Source organism: Sorex araneus, chromosome 1 (genome assembly GCF_027595985.1).
Source record: "Sorex araneus isolate mSorAra2 chromosome 1, mSorAra2.pri, whole genome shotgun sequence".
NCBI classification, from domain to species: domain Eukaryota; kingdom Metazoa; phylum Chordata; class Mammalia; order Eulipotyphla; family Soricidae; genus Sorex; species Sorex araneus.
This window is the reverse complement of record NC_073302.1, coordinates 401,708,328-401,722,941: the sequence shown is the minus strand read 5'-3', so window position 1 is coordinate 401,722,941 and position 14,614 is coordinate 401,708,328. Positions and strand designations below refer to the sequence as shown.

At 36.3% G+C, this 14,614-nt stretch overlaps 1 protein-coding gene across 5 annotated transcripts in view; it reads left to right on the top strand.

Moving 5' to 3' along the window:
- PHTF2 (putative homeodomain transcription factor 2) overlaps window positions 1-14,614 on the top strand; it is a 111,736-nt gene that overhangs the window by 78,289 nt on the left and 18,833 nt on the right. For 3 of the 5 annotated variants that reach the window (XM_055141111.1, XM_055141088.1, XM_055141096.1), the window contains exons 9-10: window positions 1,899-2,054; window positions 6,883-7,101. In XM_055141111.1, the coding sequence (XP_054997086.1) occupies window positions 1,899-2,054; window positions 6,883-7,101 (375 nt within the window). Of the gene's footprint in view, window positions 1-1,898; window positions 2,055-6,882; window positions 7,102-14,614 lie in introns of those variants that run through there. The other 2 variants (XM_055141119.1, XM_055141105.1) reach the window with 2 other exon arrangements.

Genomic DNA, 14,614 nt, shown 5'->3' with positions numbered 1-14,614 from the left:
GGTGGAGCCTGCAGAGATAGTACAGCAGGTGGGGCTCTTGCCTTGCATGCCCCTGACTGGAGTTTGATTCCCAGCATCCCATATGGTCCCCCGAGCACCACCTGGAATAATCCCTGACTGAAGAGTCAGGAGTAATTTCTGAGCATTGCCAAGTGTGACCCAAAAATCAAAAATAAAATCGTTCCCTTTTTGTGTTCTCTAGGGTTTATTCTCATAGAATATTCTATGAGACTTTATACATCATATTAATAAAGTTGAAAGTCAGGTAAAGTAATACTTAAACTTGATTGCCAGTATTACTTGGCCCCTTCTGAATTGATCCATGGCTCCAGGTGGTAAAGCCCTCATAAATTATAGTTGAGAGCTTTACCATTTTTTTCCTTTTTTTCTTTCCCCATTTCCATATCTGTGTAAGAATTTGTTATGGGCCAGGGAAATAGAGATTTAAAAAAAAAAAAAGGCAGTGCACTTGCTTTGTGCACTGGAGGGTCACGTGTGATCCCTAACACATGAGTGACCCTGCTCTCCCCCAAGCCATGTACTGGGAGTAGCCTCTTAGCACTGCAGGCTGTGACACACAAACAACCACAAAAGGAATTTGTTTGGACTGGAACATCTAAATTATACTAGAAACTAATCTGGGAGCCTGGTTTTCTGTTTATGTTCTCTGTTTAAAAAAAAAAAATTATCTTGTGTTAACTATACCATTTGCCCAGTTTTTCGAATAGAGACTGGAGAATCCTCAGATTCCTAAGTGCTACTTTGTAACACACTGCCCCCTCCCCCCAGTAGAATAGAGAAAGTATGCTAGTCTTAAGTGAACTGTGTGTTAGTACTTGATAGTTGGTGCGTGCATTTTCAATTCTAGTGACCATATAGTAGCATGGGGACTGCATTAAAACAGTTTCTTCTCCAATTTTTTAAAGCATTTGTCAAGCATTGTCTGATAATATGAGCCTCACATCACTATTACCACTCAGCAAATAAATTTTTTTAGTCATACAGCTCTTGAATACATTTCCAGTAATATTGTATAGTTATGGTACATTTCCAGTAATATTATATAGTATGGCAAGCTACCTGTGGCGTATTGGGTATGCCAAAAACAGTAACAGTAAGTCTCACAATGAGAGACATTACTGGTTCCCGCTTGAACAAATCGATGAGCAATGGGATGACAGTGACAGTGACAGTGATTGTATAATTATATAAGGGGAACATGAAAGCACTGATAAACTTATACTCTTAATTTCAGAATTTCTGAATTCTGGATGTGTCTTACAAGATAAAGTGGTCTGTTTGTTATGTACACATTCACAGTCCATTCACTACTTCCTCCCTCAGAAGCCACATTAAATCAGTGGTTGTCCTACAATCTGATATTTTGGTTTGTGAAAATAGTCTAATTTGTGAAAATATTTTAATCTTAGGTTTCTCAGCTTCTTGTAAGTGGTCTTTATCCTACTTTTATCCTGTATTTTTCGTTCTTTTTTTAGTTTTTGGGCCACACCCAGTTGTGCTCAGGGGCTATTCTTTGCTCCTTGTGCTTAGGAGTGACCCCTGAAAGTGCTTGGGGGACCCTCTGTATGGGAGTTGACTGTCCGCAAGCACCTTAATAATCCTGTACTATCTCTCATGCTTATTTTTCATTTCCTAATTTTATAAGGTATTTAAAACCTGGTAGAAACCTTATAGGATGCTATTTGACAAGCAGCTATTAAATTTTACAATGAAAATTCTAGTAAATGATTTAAGAAATATTTTTTTCAAAAATTAGCAATAATCAATGTGTGATATTTGCTGGTATTTCAAAGGATATGTTTAAGTATACATATTTTAAAATTTACTATTTTAAATCAGTCTAGTTTTCAGTAATCCTGTGTACTCCCAATTTTCAGGATACCCAACGGACAGTAACAAATGTCTCTGATGAAGTCTCCAGTGAGGACGGTCCTGAAGCGGGATACCCATTACGCCGTCATGTTGACAGGACATCTGAGAACATTCTTCGGAACAGAAAGTCACACCATTATAAGAAACACTATCCTAGTGAGGTATACACTTTGACCTTACATATATACATACAAATTTGTTCTGTCATTTAAACAAAATTTTTTTAAAAATGTAACATTTTTAAAATACAGGTATTTTCCATCAGTGTCAATATCTCATATGACATAATCTAGATTTATGAAGTAGTAGTTTCAGATGTATTTTTTTTTTTGGTTTTTTTTTGGGGGGGTGGGAGGGGAATACTGGAGTTCAAACTCAGGAACACGCACCTATGAAAACTTATTCTCTTCTCCTCAGCCTTACCTCTTGCCCCTGAATTTATCATTTTCATGCATAACTAATACTCATAACTCTTTACTCATTTAAGCATTATATCTGAAAACTCATACTTTTCAGTTTGTTGTTAACATTTACAAACTTTTTGTGACTAAATTTTCTTTGCTTAAGATAGGGACCATACCTGGCCTTAGAGCTATGCCTGGTCGTACTTAGGGATTATTTATTTCCTTGGATCGAATTTGGGGCCTCACATTATGCAAGACATGTACTCTAGCCTTTATGCTATATTCTTGGCCCAATTAGTTTCTTACCTAATTAAAGACCATCCTGGAGAGACTGTCTCTGAACTGTGTTAGTCTTTCCCACGATTTGAAAGGTTTATTATTTCTTTATTTGTTTTTCTCTAAGCTCTTTTCAGCCATTGCCTCTTAAAGTTATCACTGCTCTTAAAACTATTTAAATAATTTTATGATTTTTGCACTTTTAGTGCTGATTCAAAGGACAGAACATTTCATTATTTCACAGAGCAGTGAGTTACTTCTTATGTCTTATTTCTTCCCCACTTCTCTAGATCCTGTCTCAAGACCATTCAGTATTTATCCTTCTCCCTTTTACTCTCTTCACTCAGGATGTTATCCTCCAGTTCCATCTCTGTTGCACAGAGCTATAGGATTTCTTTTTTTTTTTTATTTTATTTTAAGTCAATTGCACATATTGACTACAACTCGTTTATTTTGTTAGCATTAGGGTTGTTTCCAGATGTTGGCTCTTATGAATAGTTTTGCAGTGAACATAGGAGTGCACATGTCTTTTTCAAATGATGTTTTTGTGCTCTTGAGGTAGATGCCAAGGACTCGAACCTCTGGGCCATATGGAAGCTCAGTTCTTAATTTTTTGAGCCGGCTCCATTCTGCTTTCCATGGAGGTGGGAACTGGATGCCTAATGTCAGATTTGGGTAAATTTTACCTTCCACTTGTTTTTGACAGTAGTAGAATTTCTTTTTGTAATTTATATTAAACTTTAAATTTTGGAAATACCACGTATTGTGCTGGGCTGTTGTATGAATGACCTAAGATTGTCACAATAAGAAGAGTGCTAATTCTGTTTGTTCTCTCTGGCTATATCTCAGTATAATCTCTTTGCAGACTATGGCTATGTTTCGTTTCTTGTTTTTTTTTTTTTTTGCTTTTTGGGTCACACCCAGCGATGCTCAGGGGTTACTCCTGGCTTTGCACTCAGGAATTACTCCTGGCGGTGCTTGGGGGACCATATGGGATGCCGGGGATCGAACCCAGGTCGGCCGCGTGCAAGGCAAACGCCCTACCCGCTGTGCTATCGCTCCGGCCCCCCTATGTTTCGTTTCTGATCACTGCTATTTAGCAGATACCAATCCCAGTGTGTCTGCCCATTGCCTCTTTATCCACATCATCTATTGTACTGTCCCAATTCCTACACCATATAAGCAAGTTTGTGAAATTAACAGTCCTGCTGTGACTAGATCGAAGACAGTTGGTTCAGGAAGGGATTCAGGCCCTCTGGTAAGGAAGTCTCCCCTTCCATATAGAACACATTGTTGGACTTGGAAAGTTATTTTCTCACCTCCTCATATTTATTCTTGTTGGTTTGCAGCTAAATTTTTAACTGTTGAGTTACAGGACATTAATTTACTAACTTTAACTGTTAAATAAAAATGTTGCTTAAAATCTGGATTTCAAACTAAGTGATTAGCTAATGGGATTTGACATTTTTAGATAATTTTAAATAATGTAGAGGATTACAGAAAAATTAAATCCAGATTTTTCATCTATCAGGAATTTTAGTACTGTAGCACTGTAGTCCTGTTGTTCATTGATTTGCTCGAGCAGGCACCAGTAGCGTCTCCATTATGAAACTTGTTGTTACTGTTTTTGACATATTGAATATGCCACAGGTAGCTTGCCAGGTTCTGCCGTGTGGGCGAGATACTCTTGGTAGCTTGCCATTAGACTAACAATATTTCATTATTATTATTTCTTACAATGCTCTAAGAAACATTTATTCCAATTTTACATTGATGTAAATTTACCCAAAAAAATGATAAATTGTACATTTGTGTGCAATTGTAAATTTCTAATAAGAAAAAAAAATTTTATTCTTAAGACTTTGTCTTGTGCAAAATTTATGATAATATAGACGATCCACTAATCCACAGCCAAAAATCAACGTAGTCCAGTTTAACTGCACGATATTTTAAAAGTCGTATATCACTTCTTAAAATTTTTGATCCTTATGTTAAACCAACCTCAAGGGTATTTCAAAACAGCAAAATAAGACCTCTTTCAAATAAAATGGACATAGAAGAATATGTAATGGTATTTTTATCTTTTCCCTGGTGGGAAGAGGTGCAGGACATCCCCCTAGGGAAGTGCAGTATGCATACACAGGGCTAGTGGGCTTAATGTGAGATGATAGTCAGGGACCATCCATCCATTAGAAGCTTCCCAGACCTCAGTATCTATGGATATGTTTGTTAGGGCAGCTAGCTTTTCAGGAGAATTATCAATCCTCAGTGGCATAAAAGTGGTGGTAGCTGTTATACTAGGCTATCATGATGATATTTGTCAGCAAGGGGACTGGTAAGAGGTCATCTTGTCCTTCAGTGTGTATCCTTTCACTTAACTCCCTGTCCACTCCAGCCCTACTGGCTGCCACCTCATTTCTCCCTTTTTTGTCCAATTAATATTTAATTGGTTGACTTCTTCCATTCTTCTACCAGGCAAATAGTGCTGGAATTCCTTGATTCGATAGCAATTTAGGAGGTATCTGGGGAGTTGCTTCTTTCAAACACATGACCTGTTTCCTACTATGTCCCCTACAAATATCTTTCCATTGTTAACATCTATGATAGATAAGCTTTTCATTTATTAAAGGTAGCATTTGATGAAAAACATCCTTAAGGTGAGTCTGAATTTAGGGAAATTGTTTAATTTCTGCACATCTCAGTTCTTGGCATTCTCTCCAATAGGGGAGAAGACCTGACTCATTAGAGTATTAACATTGAATAAGATTATGAATAATTTCTGGGAACAAAGCATATGCTATTCACTTCAAATAAATAATCCTTTGTCATCTTAACTTATATATTGCGTTTTAGTTGTCTGAAGATTTGTAATGAATAGAACTAACCAAATTAAATGAACTATCAATTTCGAATTATTTCAATTCTAAAATTTACTGGTTTTAGGTTTTATTCAGAAGTAAAATTCAGAATTGCCATTAATAACTTAAATAGTGTATATTATTATGTTTGATATATAAGAAACTATTAGCAATAACTTTTAGATCTTATATTTGTTAAAATAACCCACTTCAGTATTTGGCAAACTCAGTTAATACAGAATTATAGATATTTTCTAATCCCTGAAGTCACCTACTCATTTCATATTAACAGTTATCAGACCTTTAATCCAGTTTCTTTTTTGATTTTTTCTATTTGATTAATAATTCTATATTAGAGATTAATGGTAGATAATAAGTTATTATAAAATGTAAAACATACTGAATTATTATTATTGAATTAATGAGTACTTATATTTTTGATGCCTTGGTAGCTGGATGAAAACTCTTATTTCACAGCTGATTATGCTTCAATTATTCTAATTGACATTTGTGAATGTGAAATATTTTTGGAGATTATAAAACAAAATAGACTGGTTTGTATCCTTTTCATTCTTTCTATATTTTTTCTATTTTTATTTTCCATTTATTTTTCTTGTCAGCTCTTTCACAAATATCTTTACTACTCCAAACAATCCTGCTCCAACAAATACTATGTCAGCACATTAAATACGTGTTAATGGTGCTCAGTTCTAACATCAATAAGCCAATTATTAGTTGCCAGCTCATTAATACTATATTGTTACCTGTGATAAAGGTAACAAAAATAATATTTGGTTTCTGTCTTTTGGGGTGATTGAGCACTATTATTTGTTTAAGAATATTAAATATATAAACATTTAACACAGACAGTAACATAATTGTTGGATAGCAATGTAAATTTTACTATAAAATGACTATTAACAATCAGTTGAGGGTCAAGGTGATCACTTTAAACAGAATACTTTTCACCAACAAAGTACAACTATATGCTTTGTACTAGGTTTGTATCAAAAGCTGTGAGTTCATGTTTAATTTTCAATATCTCTTTTGTTTCCCCATTAATAGAAGGCTAAACTCAGGCCCAGAAACTTATGTTGCTATGCCAACTGCAAAGAAATTGAGATGGTATTTTTTTATGTTTTGTTGAATGAACATCTAGGGAGAATAGGATTCATACTAAAAAGGGAACAGTAATCTCAGGGAATAGTTGTAAAAAATTTTTGCATGAAAGGTTAACTCTTGGGTTGAGATGTTAAAGCAAACTTTGATACAAGGAAATTTTGTTATTCCTTATATCTAGTATGTATTTTTAATATTTTGCTATTTCACTGTCATTTGACAGTATGGTTTAGCCACAAAAAGAAAATAAGCAGTATATGGTTCTGATAACTTTCTTTGAGCTGCACAGGGTACATAAATTGTATTAATGTCAAAGAATATCTTAATTTCAGGATGCCCCTAAATCGGGTACTAGTTGCAGCTCTCGCTGTTCAAGTTCCAGACAGGATTCTGAGAGCACAAGGCCAGAATCTGAAACAGAAGATGTATTATGGGAAGACTTGTTACACTGTGCAGAATGCCATTCATCTTGTACCAGTGAGACAGATGTGGAAAATCCTCAGATTAATCCATGTGTGAAAAAAGAATATAGAGACGACCCTTTTCATCAGGTTGGTTTACAGTGTTGGATTATCTGGGGCTGTCAGTCCAGCTCCTTTGAGTATATGTACAAATATTAAGGAGATGAAGAGAAAGTTTACACTTAATTCAAATAATGTTCCTGTAAATTTTTTTTTCTTTGTATGTGAGCTATGGTTTAGCTACTCTGGAACATAGAATCTCAACATTGTCAAGAATATATTCCTGGGAAGTTGTTAGTAAATGAAGTTTTACAAGTCAAAGTATGGTTTTGATGCATTAGTCTTTTCTCCCTCAACATACTTCATGATTTACATCTATCATTTAAATTCCACTTTTGAAATTTAAGATTCATTGTATGAGTATCAGATTTGTATCTCCAAAAACCAATAGTACTGCTATCCAACAGAAATACAGAGCTAGTCACATATACAATTTTAAATTTCTGATAGTCACATTAAAAGTGTTTGCAAACTGAAACTAATTTTAATGCTTTAGTAATATATTAAAATATCACTCCAATACATACTTAGTATGAAAAGTATTAAAGAAATGTTCTGTAGTTTGATAATGAGTCTTCAAAATCCAATGTGAACCTTAGGGCACATCTAAATATGGTAGCCACATTTCACGTGTTAAGTAAACATCTATAAAAGAATCATAGTACATGGGTCTACAGACTATCTTCATTTGAATATTCTACCAATACCTTAAATATAACCAAGTTCCTCCTTGTCTTTTCTTGTAAATCTGTTTTTCTTACAGTACCCAAAATCTCTTAGTCGATGACCTCTATTTGTTCTCTCTTCAGACCAGAAACTTGTTCGTTTTTCAAAATTCTTACTTATCCTCGCCTTCTTTTATCTCTTATACAACTTCACATTAAATTCTAGTAATAAAAGAATAAATAACTTTTTAGAAAACAAGAGCTAGGAGGGAACATATCTCAATATTATAAAGGTACTTATATATTATAAGTATAAGAAAAACGTTATATTTAATGGTGAAATTTTAGGAACAGCTTTGTTAAAGGCAGAACAAAGCCCAGCCTGACATACCCAATATCATTGCTTTTGTTTGTCAGAATCCTACTGGCAATTTTGTTGTCTGACTGTTTTCAATTGGACTAAGAATTAAAGTCCACGCTTAAGAGCAAAGTGGCAAAGAGCAAAAACAGTTTTGAGGAATGACAGATTTTCCCTACTAGATATAAAATTTTCCATTAGGGGCTAGAGCAATAGCACAGCGGGTAGGGCGTTTGCCTTGCATGCAGCTGACCCGGGTTCAATTCCCAGCATCCCATATGATCCCCTGAGCATCACTAGGAGTAATTCCTGAGTGTACAGCCAGGAATAACCCCTGAGTATTGCCAGGTGTGACCCAAAAAGAAAAAAAAAATTCCATTAAAGGCTCAGTAACTAGTATAGTATCATATTGGTGTGTTCTATTGGCTGAATGTGAGTGGACATCTTCCACGGTGCCTCACCCTACCCCCCATTCATCTATTGAAACCTAATTATTAATGTGATTCTATTTGAATATGAAGCCTTTGGAAGGCTATTAGGCATGAGGTTGGAACTGTCATGTACAGGATTGCCCTTATAAAAGATGTCCCAGAGAGTTTCCTTGCCTCTTCTACCCTTTGAGGTCAAGTGAGGGCAAAATGAGAACAATAAAAGAACCAGAACCATGTTTCATTGTGCACAAGATATACTAGAACCTTGGTCTCTGCTAAGAGACCTTGGTCTCTGTAGAACTGTAAGAAATAAGTTTATGTTTATATGCCATCTGACCTTTGTATTTTTTACAGCAGCCTGATGCACCAAGGAAGTACCTATATAAATAAATCAATCTGTGCAATGTCTAGAAAGCCCAGAAGTAGATGTATGCTTATCTGGATTCCCTGGCTTATAAAATAAATGTGGTTCCAAATGAGTGGGAAAATGATTGACTTATCTGTATATGGTTGAGGAATCTAATGATTACCCAAAACTTACTCCAGATAGCTCCTTAATGTATAGAAGCAAAACTCTAAAATAATACCAGAAAGTCTAAGAAGAAGATCTTTGTTACTTTAAATGGGAGAAGTTTGGTTTTTATTTCTTCAGTTTATTTGGTTTTTGTGGTGCTGAGGATTGAACCCATGGCTTTACACATACACATACAAGTTACACATGCAAGCTATGTTCTCTACCAGTGAACCTCATCCCTGGGCAGAGAAGAATTTTATAGCAAGATTAAAATAAAAACCACAACATAAAAATGAGGGGAATAAAAATTTATATCTTTGAGTTTTAAAGTCTGGACAATGAATTAAACCATAGACGTTGTTCAGAGACAAACCACAGGGTAGCAGAAGATACATCCAGTACATTAGTCTCAAATTGGTAGAGGACATGCAGAACTCCTGGGAGCTACTAAGAAAATTTAGAAGGGCAGAAAGATAGCACAGCCTGCTGGAGTATAAGCTCCGCGTGCAGGATGCTTGAATTCAATACTTAGCTCCTAGTGGAGCTAGGAGTTACCCTCAAACACTGAGCCAGAAGTAGCCCTAAACGTAGTGACCCAGTTAAAAAAAAGGAAGAAAGAAAAAGTGAACAAAGGATGTTCATCATCTAGATGACAAGTAGCACTGTAGCACTGTCATCCCGTTGTTCATCAGTTTGCTCAAGCGAGCGCCAGTAATGTCTCCTTTGTGAGACTTGTTACTGATTTTGGCATGTCAAATATGCCACAGGTAGCTTGCCAGGCTCTGCCACGTGGGTGGGATACTCGGGCTTGCCAGGCTCTCAGAGAGGGGCGGAGGAATCAAAGCCGGGTTGGCCGCATGCAAGGCAAATGCCCTACCTGCTGTGCTATAACTCCAGTCCTTAAGAGGGGTAGAATTGATTAAATCATAGCATATCATAAGATAACATACACAGCAGTGAAAAATTCAGAGCTACACGTATCAATAAAAATATATCTTGAGGGCCCAAAGAGGTAGTGTGGTGGGTAAGGCACTTGTCTTGCATGCTTCCAACCCAGGTTCAATCCTTGCACCCGTATGATCCACCAGGGCACAGAGCCAAGAATAAGCCCAAAGTACAACCGGATTTGCGCTCCCCACCCAAAAAAAAAAAAAAAACCAACGAAACAAAAGTAGACTTGAGACTATGATTTTTGACTAAAATAAGAAAGTTTAGGAATTATGTATTCAGTATGCTATTTACATTTAAATTTTTTTAATTCAAAACCTTATTTTTTAATTTTTTGGTAGAGAATCACTGTGATGTACAGTTACAAACTTATGAACTTTTGTTTGCATTTTACTCATACAGTGATCGCTTATCCATCCCTCCACCAGTGCCTGTTCACCTCTACCAATGATCCCAGTATCCCTCTCACCACCCCCACCCCATCCCCCACCATCCCACCCTGCCTCAAAACCTTATTAAATAACTTATGGACCACTGTCATTGTCATTCCATTGCTCATCAGTTTTCTCGAGTGGGCACCAATAATGTCTTTGTCGTGAGGCTTGTTACTGTTTTTGGCATATCAAATACGCCACAGGTAGCTTGCCAGGCTCTCCGAGAGGGGCGGAGGAATCAAACCCGGGTCGGCCTCGTGCAAGGCAAACACCCTACCACTGTGCTATCACTCCGACCCAACTTACAGATAAAAAATACATTTAGTAAGTAGCTGAGGAGACAGCTTAAAGGAGACAGCTTAAAGGTATGCTTACCTAGCATTTGCAAGGCCAGAGTTTCATTATTCCCATACCACATGCCCTCCCTTTAGTGATCTTAGGACCAAACTGAGTCATTTGTACCCATTAAGCAAGAGAGTCACTGGGACTAATCCCCAGAATAGGGAGACCCACTCTAAAAAATGAAACACATCCAGGAAGAGTCTATAAGCTATGCAAATGGATAGTGAAAAGTACTTTAGAGTAATAGGCTTGGGGAATGAAAGCAGGAAAGGGTACAAAGTAATTTGCAATTTTACCTGTAAATTAAAAACAATAAAATACCAAGACTATATGGAGGCAGGAGTTAAAATATGGTCAAGTGTTACTATCCCTCTGTTTAAAATCTTACATTTAAAATTTACTCATTGTGGGAAGAAGAGCTCAATATAGGCTAAGCTAATGTGTGGGAGGTCTGGATTCAATGCATGGTTCCCAAGCTCTCAGGAAGTGACCCTCAGGCATAGGCTGGGAATGAACAGCCTGCTGGGTGTGGCCCCAAAATAAAAGATAATATGAAAACAAAACAAATTATCGAGAGAACAATACATGTGTTTAGTTGGCTTCAGCTACAAGAAAAGTCTCAGAGAAACATTGGGGACTTGAGTGAAAATGAAAAATGAAGTTTAAAAAGAGTGACTTTGAAAGTTTGGGGAGGAAAATAAATCTGTAATTAGACTGGAAAGTTGAGTTTTGGTCCCTACTTCCTTAGATACGAGCTGTTTGAGCACATATGTGCTTCAGATTGGCATCACACAGAAAATGTTCTAGGTTCTAGGACCCTCAAGAAAAGCATAATTGGGAAGTTCAGATATCAACAAGAAGAACACATCTGCTAAAATAGGAAGAGGAAAATTGCTTGAAGCAAAAGTAAGACAGTGAGAGTATAGGACATGACGGTATCTGTGAAGAGCAGGATACCTGAGGTCCTGTTAACAAGAGGAAGATAATAGGAGAGGTAGCTTTTGTGGATGGGAGTTGCATGTATTGAAGTTGAAATATAAATTGAGAATCACATTGTCACATTGTTGAGGATCAGCTGTAATCTGAAACCATGAATTCTGTTTTCCGTGTAGAATCTTGTGATATTCTCCGGAATATAGTTGTAATAATAATAATAATGATTATGTAGTTTTTTGATAAGCATTTACTGTGTACCAGATACTTTGCATAGTAACTTAAAAAGGCATTGTCTCACATAATCCTCACAACTTATTATGCCTGTGACAATGTAGTTTTGATTTCACAGATGAGAAAATTGAGGTTCAGTGTTAATTCATCCAGAGTTGCATAGTATAAATACTCAATCACTATTCAGGAGACAGAAGAGGGGATGATATGTTGATGGAAATGATCTGATGAGAGTTTAGACTCATTAGAGTTAGAAGTAAATGAATCAAGAGGGACTGATGGACTGAATGACAGGTGTATTCAAAGAGCCAGTTTTTTGAATAGAAATTTTAAGAAATCACGTAAGATAAAAAGTGACTGAAGACTCACTTTCAAAACAGCTGTTCTGTGTGGGGTGGCAAGGTCAAGGTGTGGCCAGGGTGTGGTTACAGGTGCCAGGAATTAAAGAATAAAAAGAAAATGGAACCGTATGTGGGAATAGGATGTTGAATTAATCATCTGCATATTCATTTTCACTGAAGATAATAACTAAAATTGAGGTTTTGGAAACTGCCTATGAGCTATTTTCCCAACAGCACCATAAGCATCATAGAAGGAAGAACAATGTGTTCTTGATCTTTGTTACATCTCCAGTGCCTGGTATGTACATGGTGCTTAATATTAATTGGTTAATTGGGTGGATGCACGAGACAGTTTTTTTGAAACCTGCCAATCTTAAGCTGTTTAAGAATGGTTTTCTTTTGTTCTTGTTTGTTGGGTTTTTTTTTTGCTTTTTTTTTTTTTTGCTTTTTTTTGGGGGGGTCACACCCGGCGATGCACAGCGGTTACTCCTGGCTTATGGACTCAGGAATCACCCCTGGCAGTGCTCGGGGGACCATATGGGATGCTGGGAATCGAACCCGGGTCGGCTGCATGCAAGGCAAATGCCCTACCCACTGTACTGTCACTCCAGCCCCTAAGAATGTTTTATAAATGTGATGCAGAACAAATTGGCCCTAAATTTGTGATGCCATTCTGTTGCTTTTTTTTGTAAAATAATTTTTTTCTAATATTCTACTTTATATCTAATTATAGTATTCTAGGCTTACACTGATTTTGCTTTTGGAGTAGAGAGTTGACTACACATATTTCTTATCTTGGGACTAAGCCATAAGCACATGTTTCCAGTTACACTAATAACTGTGTAATGGAATGTAGTTTCCTTCATTGAAAGGCTACCAGATTTATTTTCTTATTTGACTAAAGTCTGTATTAGTCTTTTCTGTCTCCTATAAAGACTAAAAATTCCTTATAAAGAAGTAATTGAACATTTCAATGTGTTCTATTCGGGATGTGGCCAAATTTAGTTTTGTTTATTTAAAATTTTTTTTTTTGTTAAGAGTAATGGAAACATTTTTATAGGGGGAATATTTTTTTTACCATTAGTCACTACTGAATATATTATAAATATAAAACCATATTCAAATGAATTTTTTTGGTAGATAAAAATCTGATTTTAATGGCTACAGTCCCCACAGTTTGAAACTCCAGTAAAACAGTTCTCATGGTGAATTTAATTAAACAGGAAGCTTGCTATTTAAGTGTTGAAGTTTTCAGGCAGTTCTAAATGAACAATAAGCAAAAGCATTTGAGTATTTTTGTTTGTTGGTTTCATTTTGGGTGATACTGACTGTGCTCAGAGCTTATTCCTTGCTCTGCTTTCAGGAATTACTCCTGTCATGATAGGTGGACCATTTATGGGATGCCAGGGATGGAACATGGGCTGGCCCTATGCAAGGCAAGCTCCCTATCTTTGTATTGTCTTTCCAGCCCTTAACTTTTTTTTTTTTTTTTTTGCTTTTTGGGTCACACCAAGCGATGCTCAGGGATTACTCCTGGCGTTGCACTCAGGAATTACTCCTGGCGGTGCTTGAGGGACCATATGGGATGCTGGGGATCGAACCCGAGTCGGCCACGTGCAAGGCGAATGCCCTACCCGCTGTGCTATCGCTCCGGCCCCCTTAATATTTTTAATGAGAATAAAGGTTAATCATTTAAAAGCTGGAAGTCTTAATTTGAAAAACTAAGAAGAACATATGTGATAAAATTACAAACTGAAATTATTTCTCTGATGTTTTACCTGAGTCCTTTAAGTATTTCACTCATTGCTGCCCTCCAGATGCACTGAAGGCAATCCATGCTTCACCAAGGCTCAGAATATACTTGATGAAACACACAGATAGCATTCTTTTAATTTACCCCCATTTTAATTCACCGGTTTCTAGTTAGTATCTTTTGTCCTTGGTGTTCTAGAAGTAGGAGAATGACATCAAGTGTTAAGTTGCTGGTCAAAAGGGTTTTTGCAAGAACACTGAAGACCTGAATGTGTTATTTCTGTCTCAGTTAAACTTTGATATAGTTATACCTTGCTTCATGTAAATGGGAAGACTCTTAATTAGTTACTTTTGCATCTCATCTAAGATTTGTTTTTTTGAAAAAGGACACCAATGTATAAATCAGCAATTAAAATTTTTGCCTCTTGACCCTCTCTCTTTCCATTCAATTTCTTGAACTTGTTCCTTGTTTTGTAATTCCATTATATTTCACTATTACTAAATTTCCAGAGAAAGCTTAATGTCTGTGTATATATATGTATATATGTACATATATGTGTATATACACATATATACTATATATACATATAT